At 41.2% G+C, this 24,218-nt stretch overlaps 1 protein-coding gene across 1 annotated transcript; it reads left to right on the top strand.

Annotated features, from left to right (window-relative positions):
* The first annotated feature begins 1,493 nt into the window (after positions 1-1,493).
* On the top strand, positions 1,494-21,235 carry LOC103066482 (uncharacterized). Its single transcript, XM_088136115.1, has 11 exons — positions 1,494-1,647; positions 4,341-4,407; positions 9,291-9,323; positions 9,962-10,042; positions 11,165-11,247; positions 11,817-11,943; positions 15,272-15,471; positions 16,063-16,338; positions 17,328-17,546; positions 19,506-19,646; positions 21,000-21,235. The coding sequence occupies exons 2-11, from the start codon at positions 4,349-4,351 to the stop codon at positions 21,056-21,058; spliced, it is 1,278 nt and encodes a 425-aa protein (XP_087992241.1). The 5' UTR covers positions 1,494-1,647; positions 4,341-4,348; the 3' UTR covers positions 21,059-21,235.
* The last annotated feature ends 2,983 nt before the right edge of the window (positions 21,236-24,218 follow it).

Genomic DNA, 24,218 nt, shown 5'->3' with positions numbered 1-24,218 from the left:
GAAGTTGGACTGCCGTGAATTTATTAAATTATCCGGTTGATACATGAGTGAAGGAGGGATGAACATATACCCCCAAAGGCTTCCAGGGTAGTTAACACTTCGAAGCAGTGTTTTTTAAGAGACTTTTACAGCAGTAAAAAATGGTGTAGATTGAGAAAACCACTTTTAAGATGGGTGGACTTCAACTCCCAGAATTCCCCAGCATGCTGGATGGGGAATTCTGGGAGTGGAAGTCCACCCATCTTAAAGTCGCCAAGTTTGAAAAACACTGCTTCAAAGCAAGCTGCAAAATAATGAATGATATCGCCAACAACCTCTTAAGAGTCATTGCAAAGAATCTTATGAAATCTCCGCCAAGTTATTCTTGCATAAACTTCTTAGCTAGTTCTGCTTTGGTAAAAAGGCAGCAGGAATGTAAGGCTCTTGGATTTATTTACTTACTTACCCAAAGTGAGTGATTCAATTGATAAACTGCCTCAATCGCTGAAGCAACTCTACACGACACACAATGAATTACAAAAGAAATGATAATCCGAAACAAATCCAGGTTATATTACCATACCTGGGAAGGAAATTGCAATTTACTTACACTGGGATTTTTAAAAATCACCTTTCTAGGGGCTTACACTTATTTCTTAGTGTTAAAATTCCAAGCCCCCAGAAATAGGAACGGGTAGATCTTCCAAATCGGTCCATTATTCCTAATAAACTTAGGAAAGGTGATGCTTTGAAGTAATACCGTTATGCGCAACGGCGCCCAGCTACAATCTGCACCATTTTTTACTGCTGTAAAAGTCTCTTTTCTCCTGCCAAGCCCTGCAACTTCAACCCTCCCCAGCTTGGGTCTTCCAAAACTAAATGTGGAAGCCAGGATTTCTGCAGCCCAGACCCGCGAGCCCTCATACACATCCCCACGACCCCAGGGAAGCCTAATTTCCACGGGATACGGGTCTACACCGTTCCACTTCCAGGGAACCCTCCAGGTGGAGGAAGCCTGGCGGTTCAACTACAACTCCCGGCATTCTCATCGCCGCCCACTGGCTAAGCCTGTTGGGAAATAGAGTCCAATCCTTTCGGAATGGCGGCAGGTATCCCTCCTTTCCTTCGAGTCTAGCAGGAGGATCGACTTGGCGGCACCGTTCGCACCTCAAGTAGCTAATTAATCCACGGCCGGTCCAATTATCCCCTGGCCCGGTTTCGTCCAACCTGCTGGGCCGCCAACCGGCCAACCCCCTTTTAGCTTCCCTGATTCGGTCGCAGCGTGTCACGGACCAAACCAGGGCTGGGCGAACCACCCCTCTGGACGCCCCGAGATCGCGATCCCCCCCCCGCGTTTCAGCGGCCCAGCGCGGCCTCCCCCGCCCCGTGAGGCCCGCCGCCTCGGGCGCCTCGTAGGCCTCGGCGCCGCCGTTGCCTTGGAAATCGCACCGGCCTGCTAGGCCCCGCCAGGCCGCTGGGGGCGCTGGGGGCGAGACTCGGCCGTTCCCGGAAGAGGAGGAGCCGGGAGCGGCGGGAGCGGCTGCCTCTTCCTGCCCTGCCGCCGCCACGCTCCGCCCTGCGCCCGCCCCTCCTCCGGCTCGCCGCCGCTCCGCGGGGAGAGCGAGGACCGGCCTCTCGGGGCGAAGGGGCGCCTTGGGGCCCGAGCGGGTGAGCAGCTGGGAGGGCGGCCGGGGCGAGGGGTCCGCGCAGGCGCGCGCGGGTGGGTGAGGGTGAGGGTGAGAAGGGGCCGCGTGTGGGTGGGCGGTTGGCGGGAGCCGGCCGCGGATGGACGGAGAAGGGAGGAGGCCTCTCCGTGGCTATATTTATTGACCGTGTGTATGTGTGTGTGTGTGTATATGTATATATGTATGTATGTGTGTGTACATATATATTATTTTCATATTATATATATATATATATATATGGTAAGGGCTACCTATAAATGCAAAAAACGACAGAGAGGCCTTTTTTTTTGTTTTAATTCCTCGATGAAGATCTCGAACTTTAGTCTTTCCGCTATAGACCGACAGGTCTAAACGGTAAAGATTTAACTTCCTATTTATTTACTTCATTTATCTTTGCATTTATTTAGTCAGTTTATCTTTGCATTGGTTGGCTTAATTTGCCTTTGTGTTCCTTTCCTTAATTTATTTTCGTAGTGTACACATTTCCTTAATTTATTCTTGTATGTGTTTACTTCACTTATCTTTGTGTTTGCTTCGCTTATTTTTGTATTTGTTTGCTTCGTTTTTCCTTGTGTTTATTTCCTTGATTAATCTTTGTATGGATTTCCTTGATTTATCTTTGTTTGGATTTCCTTCATGTATCCTGGTATGTGTTTACTTAATTTGTCTTTGTATGGGTTTACTTATTTTTATTTATTTACTCTGCATCAGTAAGTAGACATCACAAATATGCAAGGTAGATTGATGGAAGCGATTTCAATTTATTCCAGCTGATAGCCGGGCATAGATGGAAGTAAACAGCAGAGTTACGGCTTTATTTCTGTAAACACAGGCAGAGCGCAGAGGTGCTCGTACATGCGATCCATAGCGATGCAGCAGTAGCACGTGCTGTGTTTATTATTGTTATCATTATCCAGTATCTTTCCCGCCCTTCCTTCCAAAGTTGCAAAAGATGGCATAGGTGGTTTCATTACCTCATCCCCCACCCCCAGGCCCTGCCTTGTCCTCACAACAACCCGGTAGGCATTTAAAGCTTAAATGAAAGCTGATTCCCCACAGCTTTCCGCCACAGTCCAGGGCAAAATGGCTGAGTCTGCACCCCACTGAACCACAAGCTACTCACCCCTGTTTTAGCCTAGTGTCTTCTGCAAGCTTAGTCTGCGCTACATGGTACCATGTGCTCTATGAACACAGAAAACTGGGATCATTCAGTAAGCCATGACTTAAGTTAAACATAGGTAACTGTGTTGTGTGAACAGAGCCTAGGAATTGCTATTTTTTCTACTAAGCGGACCAAGTTTAGCTGTGCAATGCTAACATTTGACACAGGAGAAGAATGGCATTACATCTTTCCTGGGCTTTCATTTGTGGATGCGTTTCCTCCCAACCCCAGATGATCCTGAATTTGTCTTTGGCTTTGTTACCAAGTGAAACAACTGTAATTCTCTGCATTCTTGATATCTCTTGTTACCTACAGCCAAGGGATCTCTGTACCTTACATAAGATAGACACTTTGGATATTTTTTCATCCCCAGAAATGAGGAATTTACAGTCATTGGTTAGTTCTTTCCCAGAAAACGTTGGGAGAGATTTAGAACAGCTGTATTTTGTTCCCAGTAAGTTGTAATCTGCATGTCTGGAGGTTCTCACATGCTCACATGGAAAAGTATAAATTGGTAAAGACTCAGCTTGAGGATCAGTGATTCCCACTCCCATCCCCCGATTTTCATCCTAGTCTGCCTTTATTGATTTATTTGATGGGATTGTATTACGCGCCTGTGCCTCATCTGATTTTGCAAAACCTCCAAAATATTCTCACTGTGATCATCTTTATTTGTACTTCATTGTATTTTCCACTAGTATATATAATGATGTTGAACAGATAGTCTATAATTACATATATTGTTGAGGCAGAATTCTCCAGAGAAACAGAATGAGTTTGTAATGTTTCTATTGTGATGGAAACTGTAGGGTGTCATTCTTTATCTGAGCTCTACAAAAAGAAACTTAAGTTTGTTGCACGTTCTCCTATTTTGGAGTCTACTGTAACCTACAGGAGATCATGTGATGCTTTTGAGCAGAGCAAACAACCTTTCCAAATAAATCAAGCTAGTGATACACCAAAGGGAAATACAAAAATATATTAGCCTGTCACATCAGCCTTGTAATTATGTTCTCAAAAATTAATAACCTGATACAAAAACAAAAAATGGCAGAACAGGAATGGAGAATTCTACCTGATGTCCCCCAGATGTTTTAGACTTTATGGCCCAGACAAAGAAATGGAGAAATGGTAGTGTAAAATATCTGGAAGACACCATATTTCTTATATCTCCTGTGGGAAATTTTTTCTTGTAAAAAATGTTAATTGTGGACAAGTCCATTTAACCCCGTACTCTGTTGCTATTTTGGCATTCTACCATAACAACATAAGGGCAATTATGGGAAAGTGTTTAAGTATATGTAGCCAATGAACATGTTAATTTCATGAAGCAAAGCAAAATTTTTAAGGGACTCTTGAACATTTCTACTTTTTTCTTTTTCATAATGCAGTAATAATTTGGAAAAAAACAACTTAAGTGGCTTATCATTGTGAAAGTTGTCAGATGTAAATTTTGTTCTGGAAATATTTTGTAAGCGATTGTTTTTCATAACAAGACTTCTCTTTTAATTTAGAGGCTAAAATGTCCTCATGGGTCAAAGCAACCACAGATCAAGCACAAACACCTGATCCTGAAAAAAGGTAAAAATAGAATGATCTGTGTTCTTTTTCTTATAGTCTTTTTTTAAATGTTACAATCTCAGATCCACATTTTTGTAGTGGAAAGATTTTAATGCATTGTAATACTTTTTTTTTTTTTTAACATTCAGTTTAGAGGCTTAATTATCTTTTCATTTAAAAATATTGTAACCTATGCTTGTTGGATACTGTTGAACTAAATACATTGACCTTTGCATTTAATAATATAAGATATAATCTCACTAAATCATTAAGAATTATGTGTGAAATGTAGCATTTTAAATTTGCATTATATCCTGGTTTCCTTCTTTGTTATGGTCGGTGGTTACATTTGCTGCTAATGGCTTGTTCATATTCACAGCTAATCCCACTTAGCATAAACTATCTGTGTGCCTATGTGTGGTGTATTTGTTCCTTGTTTGTTTTTCTGTTCATGTGAATAAATGCCTAAGACAGGAAATTGTGCGTCCCCTCTAAGCCAGCATCCTAGTTTGTTTGCTTATTTATTTATTCAATTTGTATGGTTGCCCGTCTCAGCAAATGATTCTGGGCTTCTTGTCCCCAAGTGAGCTCGTATTTCCAATATAGCACCAACGCTTAGCTTACATTTCTGTTTTTCAACCCGGACTCCAGTTCAGCTGTAAAATGGGGATACTTGGGTTATACCTTTCCCATTTGTGGAAGCACAGAAACAGTGAAGCAGGCACAGCACGTGCTCTGGATTAATGCTGTTTTCAGTATACCAAGATTATCCAGGAATTCTGGTTTGCCAATATGTACATGCCCAGCCATTTGTTTTTTCTTACGTTTATAGAGAGGAAATTATTACTAACCCAAGTGTGACTGGGGTGTGTGTTCTGTTCATTACCCACAACAAAACCTTAGCCGCAGAACATTGCAGAACTGACAGAACTCACTGAGTATTTTAAGCCAGTGACTCTCAAATTCAAGAGTTCTCAAAGAATTGTTTTTGAGATAAAGTTAGAAGAGACTCTCTGTGAGCTGCCTTGAGCTTCTGTAGAACAGGTGAGATGTAAATGCAATAAATAATACCATCAAAATGTTAGGCAGAGAAACCATTTCAAAGCAATATTGCCACCTAGGCAATTAATCCGGCTGCCTCATTAAATCAGATCGTTGTTTATGCTGATGGGCAGCAGCTGTTTAGTTTTCAGACTAGTGTCTTTTTCCCAGACTTTCTGGAAATGGCAAAGATTGAACCTGAAACATTTGCATGCCAAGCTTCCCGGCTTCACAGAAATGACCGGGGGTCTATGATGACTGCCTGCCTGCCTGCCTGCCTGCCTGCCTGCCTGCCTGCCTGCCTGCCTGCCTGCCTGCCTGCCTATCTATCTATCTATCTATCTATCTATCTATCTATCTATCTATCTATCTATCTATCGATCGTTAAATTTGTATGCCGCCCATCTCCCCCCAACAGGTGACTCTGGGCGGCTCACAATTAAAATCAGAAACCCCATCAATTAAAAATACCCCCGTAAATAGTTAAATAAATAATCCATTAAAAATCAAATCTAAACAACAAACCCTGTACATAAATACTAAAAACATTCAAGATGACGGGGGGGGCGGCAAGGTCAATCACCCCATAAGCCACCTCCACTGGTGAGGGCCCTCATCCTGCCCCCAGGCCTTCTGGCACAGCCAGGATTTCACCCCTTTCCTGAAGGCCATGAGAGTGGGGGCACACTGAACCTCGGGAGGCAGATTGTTCCATAGGGTGGGGGCCACAGCAGAAAAGACCCTCTGCCTAGATCCCACCAGTCGAAATTCCTTGACCAGTGGGGTCTGCAACATGCCCCACTGAAATTTTCATACCATAATTTTGAAAAATAGATGTTACATGCTAAGGGGGTCTGAGTAGGATTTGTTTCTTGATGTGGTTTAAGTCACAATTGATTAGTTTCATGCACTGCATGAAAAGTGTACGCCAACCCTACATGTTGCTTTAATTCAAACCCACTTAGTTGCGGTGATGATCCGTGTTGGTATTAAACAGGAACTTTGCACAGAGTTCTGTTTCTTGCAGTGCTGTAATTCAAGTGGGATGAGTAGGGCAAGCAAACTTTTAAAGAGGAGATTCCTCCCCTAGCAAGAAACATATGAGGCAGAGGGAACAAACTTGTGATGATGAGGAAAAGTACTCACTGTACTGTATAGGATTTGCTGAGAGCCACGAACAACATTCTTATTTTAAGGAGCTAAGCGTCACTTGCATGGCTAGCTGATAGCAACTGGCGGGTCAAAGATGCACTGTATCTTAGTAGATGAGGGAGTTCTTTATAAAGAGTCCCTTAAATAGACAGTTTTTCTGGAAGAGCAGCTATCTATCGATGCTTCGCCTTGATCTTTCGCAAGTGATGGTTGTCCTCGTGGGATATTCCTCAGCCAAACTGGTTATTAGAGATGGGAATTTTCCCACCTTATCTTCTGGTTGCTTGAGTATGCTGCTAGTTCATCCCAGTTCACATAGGATGTCTGGTCTAGGATGTTTCCACACCAATGATAACAGAAATGAATTTTTTTGAGGGGAAGAAATTGAAACTGATTGCTGTACTTAGTGCCACGACAGAGTGTCAGACTATAATGAGCCCAATCTTTTCGGCTCCTTGGGCTTCATGCTTGCATATTCGTAGGCACTCCGCACTTCAGATCTTGCTAAAGGGTTTAATGTGCTGCATCTCGTATTCATAGTTAATCGGTGTAACTGAATTCAGTTTTATCTGCGCCTAAGAAATAGTTAACAGTAAATGAGGCAAGACCAGGCAGCTGTTGTCCTTATGCTGCCTTTGCTCCTTGACAGATCTTTCCAGACGGTACATCTGCCAGCTGGTTTGGGTTTTTTTGATTGGCTTCTCTCTCTGTATCTCGGTGGGTCCAAAGCCAGCAGCTTAAGCAAAATGTTTAGAATAATTAGATTCTTTAGCTCATCTGAAAGAAGGGAAAGCTTGGCAGAGCAGAATCTTCCCTATCTATTCCACGACTTCTAGATTTTAAAAATACTACTCAGCATTTGGTTTAAGGGAATTAAATTACAATTAATTAACATTAATTGCATCCTGCAATTTTCATCATAGCACTCCAGCTTTTTCTTTTTCTTTTAATGCATGCAGCATGGTTTAAAAAGAGGCCCTTTCTTAAGCCTTTGCAAGTCTAGTATCTTACTTATTTTGATTTGATTTGAGGCCACCGGACTCCAAATGAGTTTGGGTGGCTCACCATACACCAAAGCAATATAAAAACAATTAGCAAAAGCAAACAACAACAAAATCAGACGCAAAGAAAAGGAAGAAGAGCAAATGGCGAAGCCAGCAAACCCCAAAACATCTCACCAGCAACTGACCTCCAACAAAGGGGCACCAACCACCTTAGCCTAAGTCCTGGGAGAATAGCCAGGTCTTCATGGCTCTTTGGAACACCAAAGGGAGGGAGCCGTCCGGATCTCGGGGAACCTCGTTCCAGAGGGCTGGCACTGTGACAGAGAAGACAGCAGAGAATTTATAATAATTGTAGCATTTCTTCTGTCTTGTGTTCACCTACATGTGAAAAACATGGGGTTTTTAGTATTTTTTCCACTCAGTATTGCAAAAGGCATTTCTGAAGTTCCTTTGTTTCTTAAAGGGCTTCTGAACTTTCATATATTAAAAGATTTTCATTTTTTAATTGATGTGACCGTATTATAAAGAGAATGGATCTAAGGATTTCTTTACTAAAGAGATCAGCTTTTAGTTTGTTAAACTTGGAACCTTTGGGAAAGTTCCTTGAGGCCCCTATAGCTTTATCTACTATATATGGATCCCTTTCGGTCAGGTTTCAGAGCCAGGTATAGTACTGAGATTGCATTGATAGTGCTTGCGGGTGATCTCTGGCAGGACCAGCATGGCCCTCCTTGATCTCTCAGCAGCTTGTAGTACAACTGATCATGGTATCCTTTTGGACTCGGTCATAGGGTTAGCAGTGGTACTCCTCTCGGAGTTGGTTCTGTTCAGTGTTGGTGGGGGGGAAGAAGTCTAGCTCTAAACCCCTGCTCTAACGCAGTGTTTTTCAACCTTGGCATCTTGAAGACATGTGGACTTCAACTCCCAGAATTCCCCAGCCAGCCAGGGAATTCTGAGAGTTGAAGTCCACAGGTCTTTAAGTTGCCAGGGTTGAGAAACACTGCTCTCTAACCTCTCCCCATTTCTGTTTAACATCTACATAAAACCACTGGGTGAGGTCATCCAATGGCACAGGGTCAGGTATTAGTATGCTGATGATACTCAGCTTCATATCTCAATCCTTGGCTAACCTTCAAAGTTCCTTCTCAGTGTCTGGAGGCTGTGGTGGCCTGGATGGGGAAATACAGGCTTAGGCTCAACCCTAGCAAGATCAAGTATCTGTAGATTTTAGGACTCCCAGATTTGGAGATTTTTCCATCATTGGCTCTGGATGGGGTTGCACTGCCTCAGATGGAACTGGTGCACAATTTGGGGGTCTTCCATGTCTCCTGGCTCCCACTTGAAGAGCAGGTGACAGCTGTTGCTAGAATAGGCCTTTGCATAGTTACACCTTGGGCACCAACTGTGCCCATTTCTTGATCAGGAGGCCCTGCTGATGGTCACTCATGCCTTGGTCACCTTCCATTTAGATTATTGCAGTGTGACCTACAAGGGTCTGCCCAAAAAGACCCTCAGAAATGGCAGCTAGCCATCAAGTGACAGCATGAATACTTATGGATTCATCTCAGTATGCCCAAGTATATTCTGCCTTAAAACCTTTTGAGATATGTTCTACGTTTGGAGAAAATCAGTACTTTTAACAGCATTTACTGCTTTTAACTTCAGTATGAATTAATTGACTTTTTCTCCTCTTCTTTTTGGGTCCAGGCAGAGACCAGGATGGATTCCTCGACTTCTGGAGTACGTAATTATGTTATGTTTTCGTACCTGCTCTTGATTAAAAGCCGGATCTGCCCATAACAGCATGATATTTCTTGCGAAGGCTGTGATATATATTCCTTGTAATATGTGTCACTTCATGTCATGCCCTTGTTCCCCTGATACCCCATTTGTCATATTCCTTCTGATAGGATTGCCTGTAATGACAGACAGATCTTCCAGGCAGCGTTGTTGCATGCTCTCATGTTGTCCCAACTCTGTAGGACAGTGTTTCTCAACCTGGGCAGCTTGAAGATGTGTGGACTTCAACTCCCAGAATTCTGGGAGTTGAAGTCCACACATCTTCAAGCTGCCCAGGCTGAGGAACACTGCTCTAGGGACTTGCTGAAATTGGAATGGGGAAAAAAGAAAGGAAGTCTTCTTTTCATTGCTGGGATCTTTGTTAACACTGAATTGACAAAAAGAGCTGTTTCTGATGTCTCCCATCAGTGTCGTGCTAGATAGCAGATGTTTCGGATCTTATTCTGCAAAGTCTAGAATCAGATTCCAAATTCCCTGAGAAGAATTTGCCATTGTCACCTTGTCTCTGTATTGTTTAAAAGTTTATTACACTCAAATTCTTTTGGCAATCCTTAACATGCATTTTTTGCTCCTTCTAGCATAAATCCATATAAATCCATTCAGAAGAGCTCTTACTCTCCCCCGGACGGTTATTCAAAGGACTATGAAGATGGCAACAGGTGAGAAGGTTCTTATTCCCTTCAATACTTACTTCAGTTATAACCTGAAGTAACAGCGCAAGTCAGATAATAACAGATCGAACCGAATGATCATTACCAAATGATAATTTATCCTGTATGCCTGAAACAATGCAGTCTTATGCCTTCTTTGACATAAAGCCAGTTCTCGTCACTTGTGCAGCTAAAGATGTTTTTTCCCTCTTGTGCCAGTTTCAATAAAAGTAAGGTCCTGTATATGTGGTGCCCAGTGTTAAATATACAAGATGGTTTCTTATGTCCTTTACTTAGATTTGCAACAGCTTTGAACTGCAGAGAGCAGAGTTCAAGACAAAGCACATACATTGCAGGCAGAGGATCAGTACAGATAGACTTCACTTAATGACTGCCCTGTTTAGTGACTGTTTGAAATTATGACGGCGTTGAAAAAGTAAATTTATGACCAGTCTTCACATTTACAACTGTTGCAACATCCCCACAGTCATGTGATTGACATTTGAGCACTTCGCAACCAGCGGACGTTTAAGACCCTCACAGCATTCCACAGTCACGTGATCGCCATTTGCACAATTCGCAACTGGCTTCCAACAAGCAGAGTCAGTGGAGAAGCTGACAGTAGAATCAGAAGTCACAGTCACATGATGTCTTGCTTAATGACCTGCAGTAATTCACTTAACAAGCGCAGCAGAAGTGACATAAGTCCTGTGCGGTCATGTGATGTTTCACTTAATCATATCACTTAGTGACGGAGTTGCAGGTCCCAACTGTGGTTATTAAGCGAGGACTATCTGTAATTCAGTTTTTAACATTTATAGTTAAAAAGGGTCAGATATTTGATGTCATATCATTCTGCTTTACACACTAGTACATTTCCAATTGGAAACACACACCCTTGCAATTTTCAGCTTAGGCGGTAGGGTTCAAGGTTTACTCTAGTTCAGATTTCAAACTATTATAATTTCTGTAATAACAGTCAGCTACTCACCTTGCCGTACCCTTGTCTGCCAAGTTCCATTTTCCCTAAATGGCTCATAACTTGCATGGGAAGAATGAGGGCTGCGGTATTTTGTTGAAGTTTTGTTTAAGCAGGAGATAAATTTGTTCTTGTGTGTTTTTGGTTTGAAGCTTTGAAGAGCTCTTTGGGCAGCAGTATCATCCATCAACAGAGAGTGAAGATAATTATGAGAGATATCAATACTCCCAGAAAGGTAAGAGTTACTTGAAATAAAGCTGCAGTAGGAATCCCCTCACTCCCAGAAATGCCTTTCACTTCAGTTTTGCATTTCAGTCCAGCTGGCAGCTGAAGAAATACCAGAAATATTTATTTCCAAGCAAAAATCACAACAGCGTTTTCTTTAGTAAGATTTATTGAAACGAAAGGGGTAGAGCTACAAAAATTTCAGCAACTGAACTATTTCCATTTAGAACCAATTTATCCCTAATACAGCCTTCCAACAGGGAGATTAGTCTTTTCACGGATGACAAGGAAGCTTAAAGCTGGCTGTTAACTGTCTTTGTCAACATGGGAACCTGCCGCTGAAGTTGTTCAGCCAAGACACCTGTAATCCAGTCCTGAATTCTGCCCATATGCTGAATTTGCCATATCTAACTGAAGAAGGAGCCTTTGCCTTAAGCTTCACTGCTGCTTTGACACTAGCATTTTTTATTTTATTTTATTTTATTTTATTTTATTTTATTTTATTTTATTTTATTTTATTTTATTTTATTTTATTTTATTTTATTTTATTTCCCTCAACATATCTCATTATATCTTTAGAGGACGGCTACACCAAGGATGTTCATCGCGATAAGTTGTACTTGCAGTTTTACCAGCAGATAGAGAAGGAATATAACAGAGACAGACCTTCAGACTGCGTCATCGTTTCCATCAGCAAGGATCAAGCGTAGGTCTTTCTTTTTTTTTTTTTAAGATGCGCTTACTGATGCTTACCGAACCTTGAACGAATGGTTCCATGTTTAATTTCACTTTTAGCAGACGGTTAGCTCTTTTTAGAGATCTCACTTTCTGATTTTGTTCCTGAAGTGATAGAAAACAGCAATGGTGCTACGTGTCTGCACTGCATGACTGAGCAGCAGAACTGCATGTCTAAATGTAGCACCATCATTTGCATGGAGAAAAGGACAGAATGATAGGAAAGGGACAGAGTGCATTCTGCCCCCCCCGGCCACATTTTTCTCATAAACAGATTCATGGTATTAGAACCGTCCCAGAATAAGTCTCTTGAGAGTGGAATAAAAATTAAAATAGCAGGAAAAGGGGCTCAGTACCCGCTACTCACACCCGCTTCAGACCCTTTATACTCCATCTTTGGCTCCTGCTTCCCATGAATGGGACTAATCTGCAATAAAATATTTTGGTTTCCCCCTGTCCCTTGTAGCTTGGTCCTCGTTCCTGTTGCATTTGGTAGGACTACGACTTAACTAGTGTAGTTGTAGCTCTTGCAGTATTGTAACAAGTTTAATACTGACTCCTATATGTACGTTTTACTTAATAGGGAGATCTCTTTAAAAGGGACATGGTAAATATTTATGATAGTAGCTTCAGATTTTACCACTCAACTGCAGTTCTCATGCACATCTACGTCCATTTAAAGTAAGATTCGTCTCTCCTTTTTGCCTATGAAATATTATAGATGCCTGTATGGATGGGTGATCATTTGACATTTTTAAAAACCGTATTTAATGTGGCCCCTTATCCTTCGTTGCCCAAATATAACTTAAATATCAACGTAATGTAGTGTGGGTAAGCTTTTTTTTAGGTGAGAATTTGTGTTAAGCTCTGTCACTAAATGAAGCCAGCTGAAAAAGCGTCATCTAGATTTCAGGCTATGGATATCTGTAATAATTAGCAATTTGGGGGTTCTGAGATTTTTCCATCCATGAGGTGTCATCACTTCCACATTCCTCTCAGTCAACTTTGAATGCCATAAATTTCACTGCAGGTCATAAATTCCACATTTCGTCTTGCTGCTTAAAATAACGTTTATTTCTCTTATGCAATTCCTGAAACAAATCCATCTTTGCAGATTTTCACACAAAACGCTTAGCGTCTTTAATGGGATTTTCCTCTGAGGAATTTCTTTTTCCTTGAAGATTTTCTAATTTAAAAACACTTGTCAGCTCTACCTTGGCTTAGCTTGGAACTTTTGAGAGTTCCACATGCTTTGATTAGGTTTTTCTCACCTGGTCATTCCCCTCTGATTCTTGTAGTATCACTGTTAACCAGGACGTCTGTCTTTATTCCCTTTAAATATTCCCTTTAAAAGGTATTCTCCGGTCCTCCCCGTAACACCAAGCACATTATCAGCAATAAAAACAGTTACAGTCTCTATTCAAGTATCGTTGTTGTACGTCTTTGCTAAATTAATTGTCACTGTAATTTTGATGGATCATTCTCATCGAGTGTAGCGTACTGTGGCTTAGTGATGGGACTGCTTACATTTTACCTTGATACCACATTGCTAAAATGATATCTGGAGCCTGATTTATTTTTTTTTTTAGTGAAATATTTCCGTTATCTCTTCCAGTTTCCCATCCAGTCAAGGTGGGAAGGTCAGGTATATTTCTGCCTTTCATCTGTTTGCCCTTGTCATAAGCAACCTGCTAGATAAACTGGAGGCGTTGATCATTCATCTCATGCTAGACGTTTTCGTGCAGTCTTCAGAGCCCTGAACCTTTGGCCACCTTTCTTTCTGGTTCTGTGACCACCACCCCTAAATATTTGTCCATAATATTAGTCTCATGGGTTCATATCTTTAGAGGCAGATGAGATTTTAATGCAAATCTTTAAAATATTCTTATATTCTAGAATAAATTTTGAGAATAAATCTTTGGGTTTGGTAAAAGACTTCAACTTATTGAACACAATGTGGAGTACTTTGTATATTGCAGTAATTACGTCATTATTATTCCTGAAGGGCCTATTAAAACATGGCATACAAAATTGCTATGAAACCTAGCCTAACCATGGTAAAATTGCCAATTCCTTGAGGTTGTTGACTGCCGTTCCATGTCATCTAATTAGATAATTTGGGGCATCCATGCCCATATAATTTTCTATAAAGTAAAATTGCAGCCTCAGAATCGAGTTCCTGTCCAGAAATAGCATGGAATGACCCATAATAGAAGCCTAGTTGAATTACGCAATTCTGTAAAAGTGCCAGTACGTTAAAAATAATATGTAAAATCATAATAAGGTGTTCATTTTTAAAAATTGCTTTGCAGTGTAATATTTTCTGCTTCATATCTGTTTACTTTTAAACAAATCTGTTTTAAATCTGAAGAAAAAAGACTTGTATTTGGCTATTCCTTGAGAGTCCTAATTGCCATTATTAAATAACTTTCCACATGCGCAATTCTAGAGATCACGTTACATGCAACAGTCTCACTTAAGTATGTTAACCAAATATTCACAAGCGCTAAACTGTTTCTCGCTGATACACACCTGAGGGTCCCTTGCAATTATCATTGAAATGGAAGCAACTCAAAATATTCTATATCTTTATGCAATTCAATTACTGCAAAGTGCTTGCAAGGCTAAGTCCATGTAGCCCCAGTCCAGAATCCCACAGAGCTTGACTTATGTGGAGCATTTATATAAACACGGACTTCACCAGTCAGTTTGGCATTGTGGAAAAATCTGTGTTTCCCACTAAGGAAGCTCAGCCAAAAACCCCTTACCCCACAATAAGTAAATATAGATGTATAGGCCTGCTTTTCTCAATCTGCCACTCTCCAGATCTATTGAAGTCACAGCCACTAGAATCCCCAATCAGCATGGCCAGTGATCAGCTCTGAGAGTCATATCTGGAGGTTACCAGATTGATGAACATCACTGTATGCAGAAGTCAAAACCTAAAATTATAAAAACTACAACGCTGTATGACCCAACCAACCCTCCTCTTTTGCTAAAAATTTAACCTTCCCTTTTCTGTAAGCCCTACAGTTGGGAAATGTCTGGCTCGCATTGAGCTTCTTCTCTGTATACTTGGATGGTCTATGACTGCTTAAACCTACATTTCATAAAACAAGACCCCTTTTCAGGTGGCTCAGCGGAATTCCAAAGGCACACTGTTAATATATCTCATTGAGTATTTTTGAGTTTTCTTCTTGCACACAAAATGACCGTGACTAGGACACCGGCACTAATATATATTTTTTGAATTACTTGTAAAATAACCTGCTTCTTTGTTTTTTGTTTTTTCCTTCAAGGGAATATTCAACAGCCATAGGCCATCGGTTGCAGGATCATGGCCTTGTGGTGGAAATGATATACCTTACTTCTGAATCAGGTCTTACACGTGCCCTCCAAGAAGTTAAAAATGATGGTTCCCCATTTTGTGTTCTTGTTGAACCATCTAATGTAGCACTTTCCTCATGCACCGTAATCATGCTTCATCAGACTATCAAAAGTAAGTTTAGCTTCATTAAGAACTGATCCCCATTCAGAAAATGCTCTTTAGATCCATTCCTCAACATGCATCATATTAAAACGCATCAAAGCTAACCTCTTCAAGACATGGCTGAATATGCCGAATGAAGAGAAGTAAAATATATTTACATTTATTAAGAACTCATAGTTGTAAATCACTTCCACACCTAGCAAAATGTATTTCATCCAAAATTGATCTTCTCTGAACCAATAAAACAGACTGTGGTAGTAGGTATTTTTCCTGGATTTAAAAAGAACATTACAATTTCAGTCATTTCTTAACTCTGTTCCTCTTTTCAGATGTGGCTTTATAAAACTATTCCCAATATGAAATTAATTCAACACACAAAGAGGCACATTACTGAAACACCCATTACACTTAATAGAAATGAACATGTTGGTGTTGAATCATGGGCGTACAACATTCAATTAAAAGTTCAAAGAAATTGATACTGAGTCAAAAGTTAGCTTTTGGCTTCCCAATCAGAATGGTACAAGGACACAGCAGTTTTGTGTTTGGTTTTGTCTGGATGTAACTTTTTAAAAAGCAAGGTGTCTCTCTTCTCCGTAGTACACCGTAATATGCCCATGGAGGATGCCCTGGCTCTGATAGCTAAAGAGTTTGAGAAAATTTTTGCTGAGCATGAACAACAGCAGCGCACAGAGATTTCCCACAGAGCAGCTGATCTGGCGGATGACTACCTAGAGCGACAGCTCTATGAGAGTTACCATGTGCCTCTAGGCATTAGACACCTCCTCTTTCTGTTAAGTGAGGGAAAACATTTATATGTGGAAGAATTGAACTCAATAAGTGACTACCTGAAGACCAGGAGAAATAAGCTTGAAGGTATTCATGTTTTCCCCATCTCTTCCTCAACATAGCTTCTAAATGCCACCCACAAGTTCAAAACAACCTCTTGGGTACATTCGGTGTAAAAATCAGAAAATACCCAGTGTGAAAGTTAATGCACCGCCCTCCCCCAGACCTGAAAAATCACACTTCATGCATGAATGCAGACGTTTCTTAAAATGAGACTTCATTGAGAAGGGCTGTTCCGTGCGCTTCCAGCTTTGTAACCCACTATCTGTGGGTAATGCTTCTTCCTCTAGGACATGGGGTGGTGATGTCAGATGGATCTACAGGGGTGTCTGTATTTCACTCTAGATATATGTACACAGCTCATCCTTATCCCAAATTCCTTATTATTTGTCTTTTCTTTACCTTTTCAAATCATTTTCTTCCTTGTGAGGAGGGAGCCTGTCATCCCTGTGCATAGGGCAGAGGGGAGAAATGCCATTATTGCATGGGATATAATGCTCTTCATGATAAAAGGGCAAAAATATTGTCCGCCAGCGGTGGCTCTGGGAAGGAAAGCCTCTTCCCACTTTGGGGGACCACGAAGCACCCTGTTGACAAGCCCCACTCGCGGCCCCAAATGTTGCTTTTGTCCTGCTGTCATAATAAAGAGTAACCACTCCCCTTGTTCACTGTACTGTCATCTGATAACAGTCGCATTTCGCATGGCAAAAGCCCATTACGATGTATAATTAGGAGAAGTGAAAATTTTAACGCTCGCGAAAAAGCAGGCCCCCAACCACTTTATATTATAAAAACCCAAAACCTGCCAACTTACGACTTCAAATCCATTCTCTGACCGCTATAAATGACTTTCCCACATCCTTAAAATTTCCTAAATATTTCCCTGCACAAACGAACAGGCAGAGGAAGAAAGGGTGTTACGAGAAGCAGCGAGGCTGCCTTCTTTGCTGTCAGTACGTTGAGTGTTTTGCTAATCGGTTCTGTTTCCTTGCTAACTTTGGGTTCTGCTCATCCAGGCTTTGTTGCAGAAACCAATGCTTTAGCGGCTGCGGGTGAAGATGCTGTGTATCCAAGCGTCAGGCCAAGTAGTAGCACTCTCCCCCAGACGCTGAGCAAACCACCACCACTCCTACCGACCCCTGGCCGAACTCCCGTATTAGGCCAGTCTGCTGTACCTTCACCTAAACCAGCTTTGTTGGGTGAAAGACCGTTGGGGGCCCTTCTTCCCACTCCAGGTTGGTAAAGGTTATTTTGATTGATATCAAAGCAGGGGAAAGTACACATGTGAATAGTTAATCAGAAGTCAAGAAGAGACCAAAGCTTTGGACCAGCCATACATGTCTCTATACATTAGGGCCTGAGTTAAGAATCCCCGGGTTACAGACCCATAGTTAAGAATGGAGCCCGTTGTAGCAAAATCCGAGTTAAATACCCAATGGTTCAAGTTCATTACACAATACTACTTGTACAGTATTCTATAATAATGCTGTTCCAGCTTACATACAAATTCGACTGAAGGACAGACCTTGGGAACGGAACTCATTCTTAAACTGGGTGCTACCTGTAGTCGCAAAGTGAAATGACATACTTAATATTTAAGGTAAGGTCCACGCTGGAAGATTGTTTACTTTTATTGATATATTCTAGTTTATTCTTGTCTAGATATTTAGATAACCTGTTCCAGGCTAACTAAATCAAAGAGTGTAGTCAAACAGGCCAAGGTCAGGAATATATTGAGATATTTACGATAGAAGGAATACTGTCAAGATCAAGTTCAGAGTTCAAAATAGGATTTAATTTGCTGTTAAATTCAGAGGATTTAGTTTTAGCACGTAGTCAAAAGACCAGCCAAAGTTTAGAAGTCCAGTTGAATGAGGTGAGTCAGAGTCCTTAGCACAGAGGGGCAAAGTTAGAACAGGCATTTTTCCACCCTTGGGTAGATTGAACTGGGAGCTTTTACACTAGAGGTCTTGATTCTTCAACCTAGCTAGCATGGGTTAGTCAATCAAAATACAGGGCTACCCCAGGTAATAGCAGTTGTGATCTCAGAAGGTGGTTCATGGGAAGTCTTGTTTGATGCCACAGCTGTAATATCCTTAAGGATTTCACTTATCCAACGTGGTTTAACATATTTATGAAATCGCTAGGAGAGGTCTTCTAGAGCTTCAGTGTTGCCAGTATCTTGATAGCATTCAGCTAAACACAAGGATTCCCAATCAGTAATGGGTTGGTTGAGAACAAACCAATTGAAATTTGATCTCGGCAGATGTATTCCTAGTCAATCAAATGACTGATTAAGAAATAGAGATTTTACTTGTACTGGATGGAGTTACAGTGGTCTTAAGACTCAGGTCTCGGGGCGTGTTCTCGATTCCACTTGGATGTGTATAGATTTCAAATGACCAGAACTGCACTTAATTATGTAAAGTTAACATGGAAGTATTATGCAACCAAAGGACACACCTTTGTTTATTTGGGTCAGAGCCCTTAACCAGCTCTAAATGGGGCTGAAGTACTCTGGCCACTTCTGTTGATGTGGAATGCTTCAGCCAAACTACTGTCTGCAGCTGCTTGTAAGGAGTGTGTGAGTCCTGCATTACAGTGGTTTCACACAAGGGGTCTTAGAATCCAGAAGAAGGGAAGTAGGTTAGCGCCATCTTTGATGTCCTTCTCCCTTTAAGGTGACTTGGTGGTTTCTTTTATATATATTTTATTGAACATTACAATTAAAAAAATAAGGACCAATACAAACTAAAACAAATAAAAGAATAAAAAGAAAAAATAGAAAGTGCAGAAAAGAAGAAATAAGAATATAGGAAAGGAAAGGAAAAAAGATATAAAAAGAAATGACGTCTCCCTTCATAACAAGTAGAAACAATTTTAGTAACTTATCACCATCTCTTAAAGTACAACAAAGGATCTCTTCTTCCCATAGCTCATCTCTTGTCAGTAAACAAATCTCTGAAGCCTGGTTTTTCAGACCTGGTCAGCAAAAGTCCATTATCAGGGTTATCAGAGATAACAACAAGGTGACTTGGTGGCTTCATAAAACATGTTGTAACAGGTGGATGCTGCTGTTCTGTTTGGAAAGTGTGTTTTCCCTACCTTTTGGGTATAACTTTGCATTGCATCTTGTATGTTGATACTGCCAGCTATCATATACCCAAAACTCTGTTTCTGTTCTCTCTTTACAGCATCGTTGGCTGGCCCAAAGGGCAAGCCTCCGCCCCTTCTTATAAAGACTGTCAAAAGACCAATCCACCTAGCTCCGTCTCCACATCTGCCCGCAAAGCGGCCGTTGCTTGGGGGCAGACCTGGCCTGCTGCCTACACCAGGTGAGAGATGAGCACCTCTGGGTGGTGCTTCATGCCTAAGTCTGAAGGCAGTTGGTTTTGTTCTTTTAATGGCCGTTTCACCAATTTGTTTCAGTCTGGGGCTGTGCAGTAACACGGACAGCAGGCCGGGCCTGGATTCAAATGTCCATCACTTGACTAGGAAGGATTTTGAACGCCAACTGGTTTTGAACTAATCATAACATAGCGTAAAAAAATAAACCCCCTTCCCTAAAAACAGTCTACAAAACCTTTATCCTCCAAATGTTTTTGAATGCATCGTAGCCCAACTCATGGTAGTTTTTGCCTCCTTTTCTCTCCCCCCTCCCCCCCAAAATAAACACTGATCTTGGTCTCCTCTGCTCTGTGACATGTCTCTGGAGATATCCCCACTGTTTTCTTTTCTTTGCAAAGCCTCTATCAAACATCATTTAAAGTTTGCTGTATCTATGATGTTTTGGCCCTGACCTGATGCACATTATTCAGTCTTCAGGGGCTTCTGTGTTTCTGAACTTTCTCTCAAGTCATTGCAAGGTTCTGAACTTCAGACCTTTCTTTGTAACAACTAACTAAGGGAAGCTTCAGTTACAAGCCAGACTAGAGTGCTTTTCTGATACCTATACCAAGAGATAACAGATATATAGATGTTTTTTAGCAGCTCCTGTTTCAGACGAAGTAATACAGGAGAGAATTGTGGATGTTGGTCAGGGTTCTATGTTGACGTGTTACCAAGAGCTTGGCAGTATATCTGAAAAGGTTTAAAAGCAGGGAATTTGTTCAGGTGTAACGTGGTAGCAAATGTGTTGATTTTAAGCCTTCCTTATCAGACTTCCCAGGTGTGACTGTCTTCAACTCTGTGGCTGGATTCACACCTCACATTCAGTCATGGTTGGTTGAATAAGCCTTCATGGCTGGGTTCACCATCATGCTGAGCAATAAGCTCGGCTGGATTCAAACAGTAGATCCCCTTGTGGCTTAGCTAGTACGTGAGCCTAGTTAGCACATATACTTTTCCCATCTTTGTATCTTGCCAGTTGAAATGAGACTGGAAGAAAGCCCACTGGGTTCCCAGCCCTCATACCCCACCCAAGAGGAAAGGAAGACGTATGGGCTATAAGAAAAGCATGGATGTAGAAAGGGAAGAGCTGTTTTATCCTAGCTACAATGTTCTGGACTGCAGTAGTTAGCTGAAAAATGTTTTTTTTCCCCCTCATCTCTTGATGAGTGTTGGTCCTTTCAAAGTAACTTAACAGCACCATCCCCTAAAGCCAGCCAGTTCCCATTTGGAGGACCTCGTGAGTTAAAAAATGGGGAAAGGTAGCCATCTTGCTTCACTTCCTGTTCTTCTTTTCACAGCTGCTCAGTCAAGATCCGCCCAGCATCACTGGGTTCCTAAACCGAAGTTCCTGACTTGAGAGAACGCCTGAACTAATAATGAAATAAATAAATAGTTGTCCTAGATGGCTGCAGTTCTCTTCTAAGATAAGCAGAGTTTGACAAATGTATGTTACCACTCCTGGCAACTTTAAATGCGTACCATTTTCTGTTGTACACATTCCTGAGAACAACTTTTTTTTTTTTTTTTTTTTTTACTTAAACACAACATAGATGTTTGTAGAGGATGGATATTGTAGATTCCCTATATTAACTTGTTTTAAAATCAATATTGTCCAAAATAAATGACTTATTTCCACAGGTTCCCATTTGATTTCTTTGTGATTCACACTCCACTTAAGTAATGATTATTGTTTAACCCGTCCCTCTATTGTAATGTTGTTTATTGGATAAACCAGAGTTGCCCAAGGACCACATGATAGACAGCCAAAGACATGAAATTATAATCTGTAAGATGACAGATGGAAAAAAAATAAATACATGATTGCAGAATAACCATAGTTAAGTATAAACCACAATACACCCAAGGCCAACCTTACACATTAAGCACTAAATAAGCAAACCCTGTGCATAATGCTATGCTTTGACCCTGTTCCTTGATGCACATTGCTTCTCAATTCAGGCCTATATTCTTTTGAATACTTCACAACTCCCCCAAACTGAATAGTCCAGTAATCCATCTCTGGGATTTGTACAGGAGAAAGACAAAAACTAATTTTTGCATTTTCTGACATGCTTAAATAAGATGCAGAAAGATGGAATAGCTCCTATCCAGAATTACCTTTAGTGATGCACTTCCCAAAATAATTTTAAATTCTACGATATCTTTATAGTACAGATTTAGGGCATACATTTTTGTCCCTTCATCAGCCAAATGCAACCAAGTAAGTACCTGCAGTTTGATCTCAACGCAGGCAATTTTAATCATCCAAGGAACTCTTTTGGTTGTCTTATCTGAGGCGGCATTTAACAAAACTCTTAAAAGCGTGTCGTGAAATATATCTAGGTTGATTTTCCAATATTCGGAGTAGCCTCCTGTGTTAAAAAGTGGGGCGATCCAAGTAAGTCTATTCCAAAGCCCAGAAGCCATTAAAATATGAAAAAGAGCCTGTCCCTGTCACATAAAAGAAGGTATAAAAATTGCACGAAAGAACAGCAGAACCATGAATCAAGCCACAATTCCAGTACCTGTTCTGGGATTTTCTGCATGTGGCATAACATTAAAGCGGTCTGTCTGGCATGAAAGAGAGACTCGTGCAATTGCTAATACCTGGAAGGAGTCTTTAAATAACTGTCCAACACTCCTCCCTTGAAAATAAATTGGCCATTCTCCTAGTGGGTTAGATTATGCCAGTGTTTCTCAACCTTGGCCGCTTTCAGATGGGTGGACTTCAAGGCTGGCTGGGGAACTCTGGGAGTTGAAGTCCACCCATCTGAAAGCGGCCAAGGTTGAGAAACACTGGGTTATACCATTAAATGCACCAACAACAGAAGGGTCACATTTTTTTTCTCACTCATGACATTTCCATCAACAAAGCTTCCATCTTAATGTCAAAAATCTCACTGCATTCTTAACAGCTCCATTATATGTAATAAACTTTGGTCCCTTCATCAGCCAAACGCAACAAATAACGACCCGCAGATTGACCTCAGTGCAGGCAATTCCCGGTCTCCTGAATTTCCATTTGCTAGGAAGCTTGTTTTTCACCAGAAGAGGGCATCGCTTACCCGGGAAAAGTTCCTTTTCCCTGAATTTTCTGAAGAACTAAGAGTGGACAAAAAGGCTAACGCTTCATTGCTGGCAGTCACGGTACAATGATAGGTGAGCTTGTGTTTAAAGCAACAAAGAAGATACCTTATTTATTTATTTATGGCTTGCAGCCATCTTAAGTGGTTTTGCTATATTTTTAGTTCGAAGTGGCGTAAAACCGCAGAAAATTAATGCAGATGAAGTAACAAAAAAGTAAAAAAAAAAAAAAAAATACATGGAACTGGGAATCTTCCCTCATTTGCAGACCCTTGTCACAATAAGAATCCTTGCCTATTTGTGAAAGGATATTATCAAGGAAAAGATCCTCCGTCTTGGAGAAAATATTTTTTGACCCTGGAAATACTATAAAAGGTTTGGCTTTTTTTTTTTTTTTTAATGAGGAAGGGACCATTTGCTTCAGAGTAAATATCCCACAGCTCAAGTGTGGCCACGTGATGCCAAAATGCAGCAGCAAAACCACCTTTTCAGTAGCATAATTTTCTGCCCCTTGCCAAAATGATGCAAAATCTTTTGCACGCCACTCACTATCCCAACCAAAAAAAAAAGCCTGAAGTATCATCTCTGGGGACCCTCAGGGGCTGAAATAATGAACAACTGGTAGTCCCCAAGTAAAGTTGTCCTCCTGTGATTTGAAGATGTAACTAAACCTACGTGGAGGCGCTCCGAGGCTTCAGGTTTTGTCGTATCTCCAAAAGCAAAGGGAAGGAACAGAGACGCCCATCCTGTTTCATCCAAGCTGTCGTGGAAACTGATATTGGCATAAGAGGGAAGATCCAATGGGCCATAACAAACTGGGGATCTGCAGGAACCACCATCTGCCATGGCCCCAGACTTCACTGACCTAGATCAGTCTTGAAGCTGGCACAGATCAATTACCAGTTTTAATGGGATGGGACAATTAAAATAACAGTTTAGGAATGGGTGGGGAGAGGGATGGAAATTCTGTTCTTCTTCCTCCTGCTGAGTTAATGCCAGCAAACGTCAGGGATTTACCCAATCTCCAGAAGAAAAGCTCAGCTCTCTCATTACAGATGTTTCCAGCATCATTAAGATGCATGACAATTTAATATATGTTAAATAATTATCCTTTGGTCTAAGGAAAACCTGTGGGCCTGAGACTGTGTATGCCCCCCATCCCAAAGTATCTGTTTGGCCACCACTGGATCCTCTACAGTCCATGATTGCTAAAACCTGGTAACATAGTTTGCTGTCCTTTCAAGGTGGAAAAAACACAAAACGATGTAGTAAAAGCCCTAACATAGGGATGTTACAGTTTTAAAAAAAGGAAACCGAAGCCTACCAAATTCTCCCTGCCCACATATATGATGGAGATCTACCCTTTCTCAACCTTCAACCCCACCAAAAAGTCCAGAAAGCTCCTTTGACATCAACAGACTGCCCATTCCTAG

The sequence above is a fragment of the Python bivittatus genome, unplaced genomic scaffold (assembly GCF_059951505.1).
Source record: "Python bivittatus isolate LINGU-HERP-01145 unplaced genomic scaffold, Pbiv_v1 ctg000190_np1212, whole genome shotgun sequence".
NCBI classification, from domain to species: Eukaryota; Metazoa; Chordata; class Lepidosauria; order Squamata; family Pythonidae; genus Python; species Python bivittatus.
The sequence above is the reverse complement of the archived record's forward strand: the minus strand, read 5'-3'. Positions and strand labels throughout refer to the sequence as shown.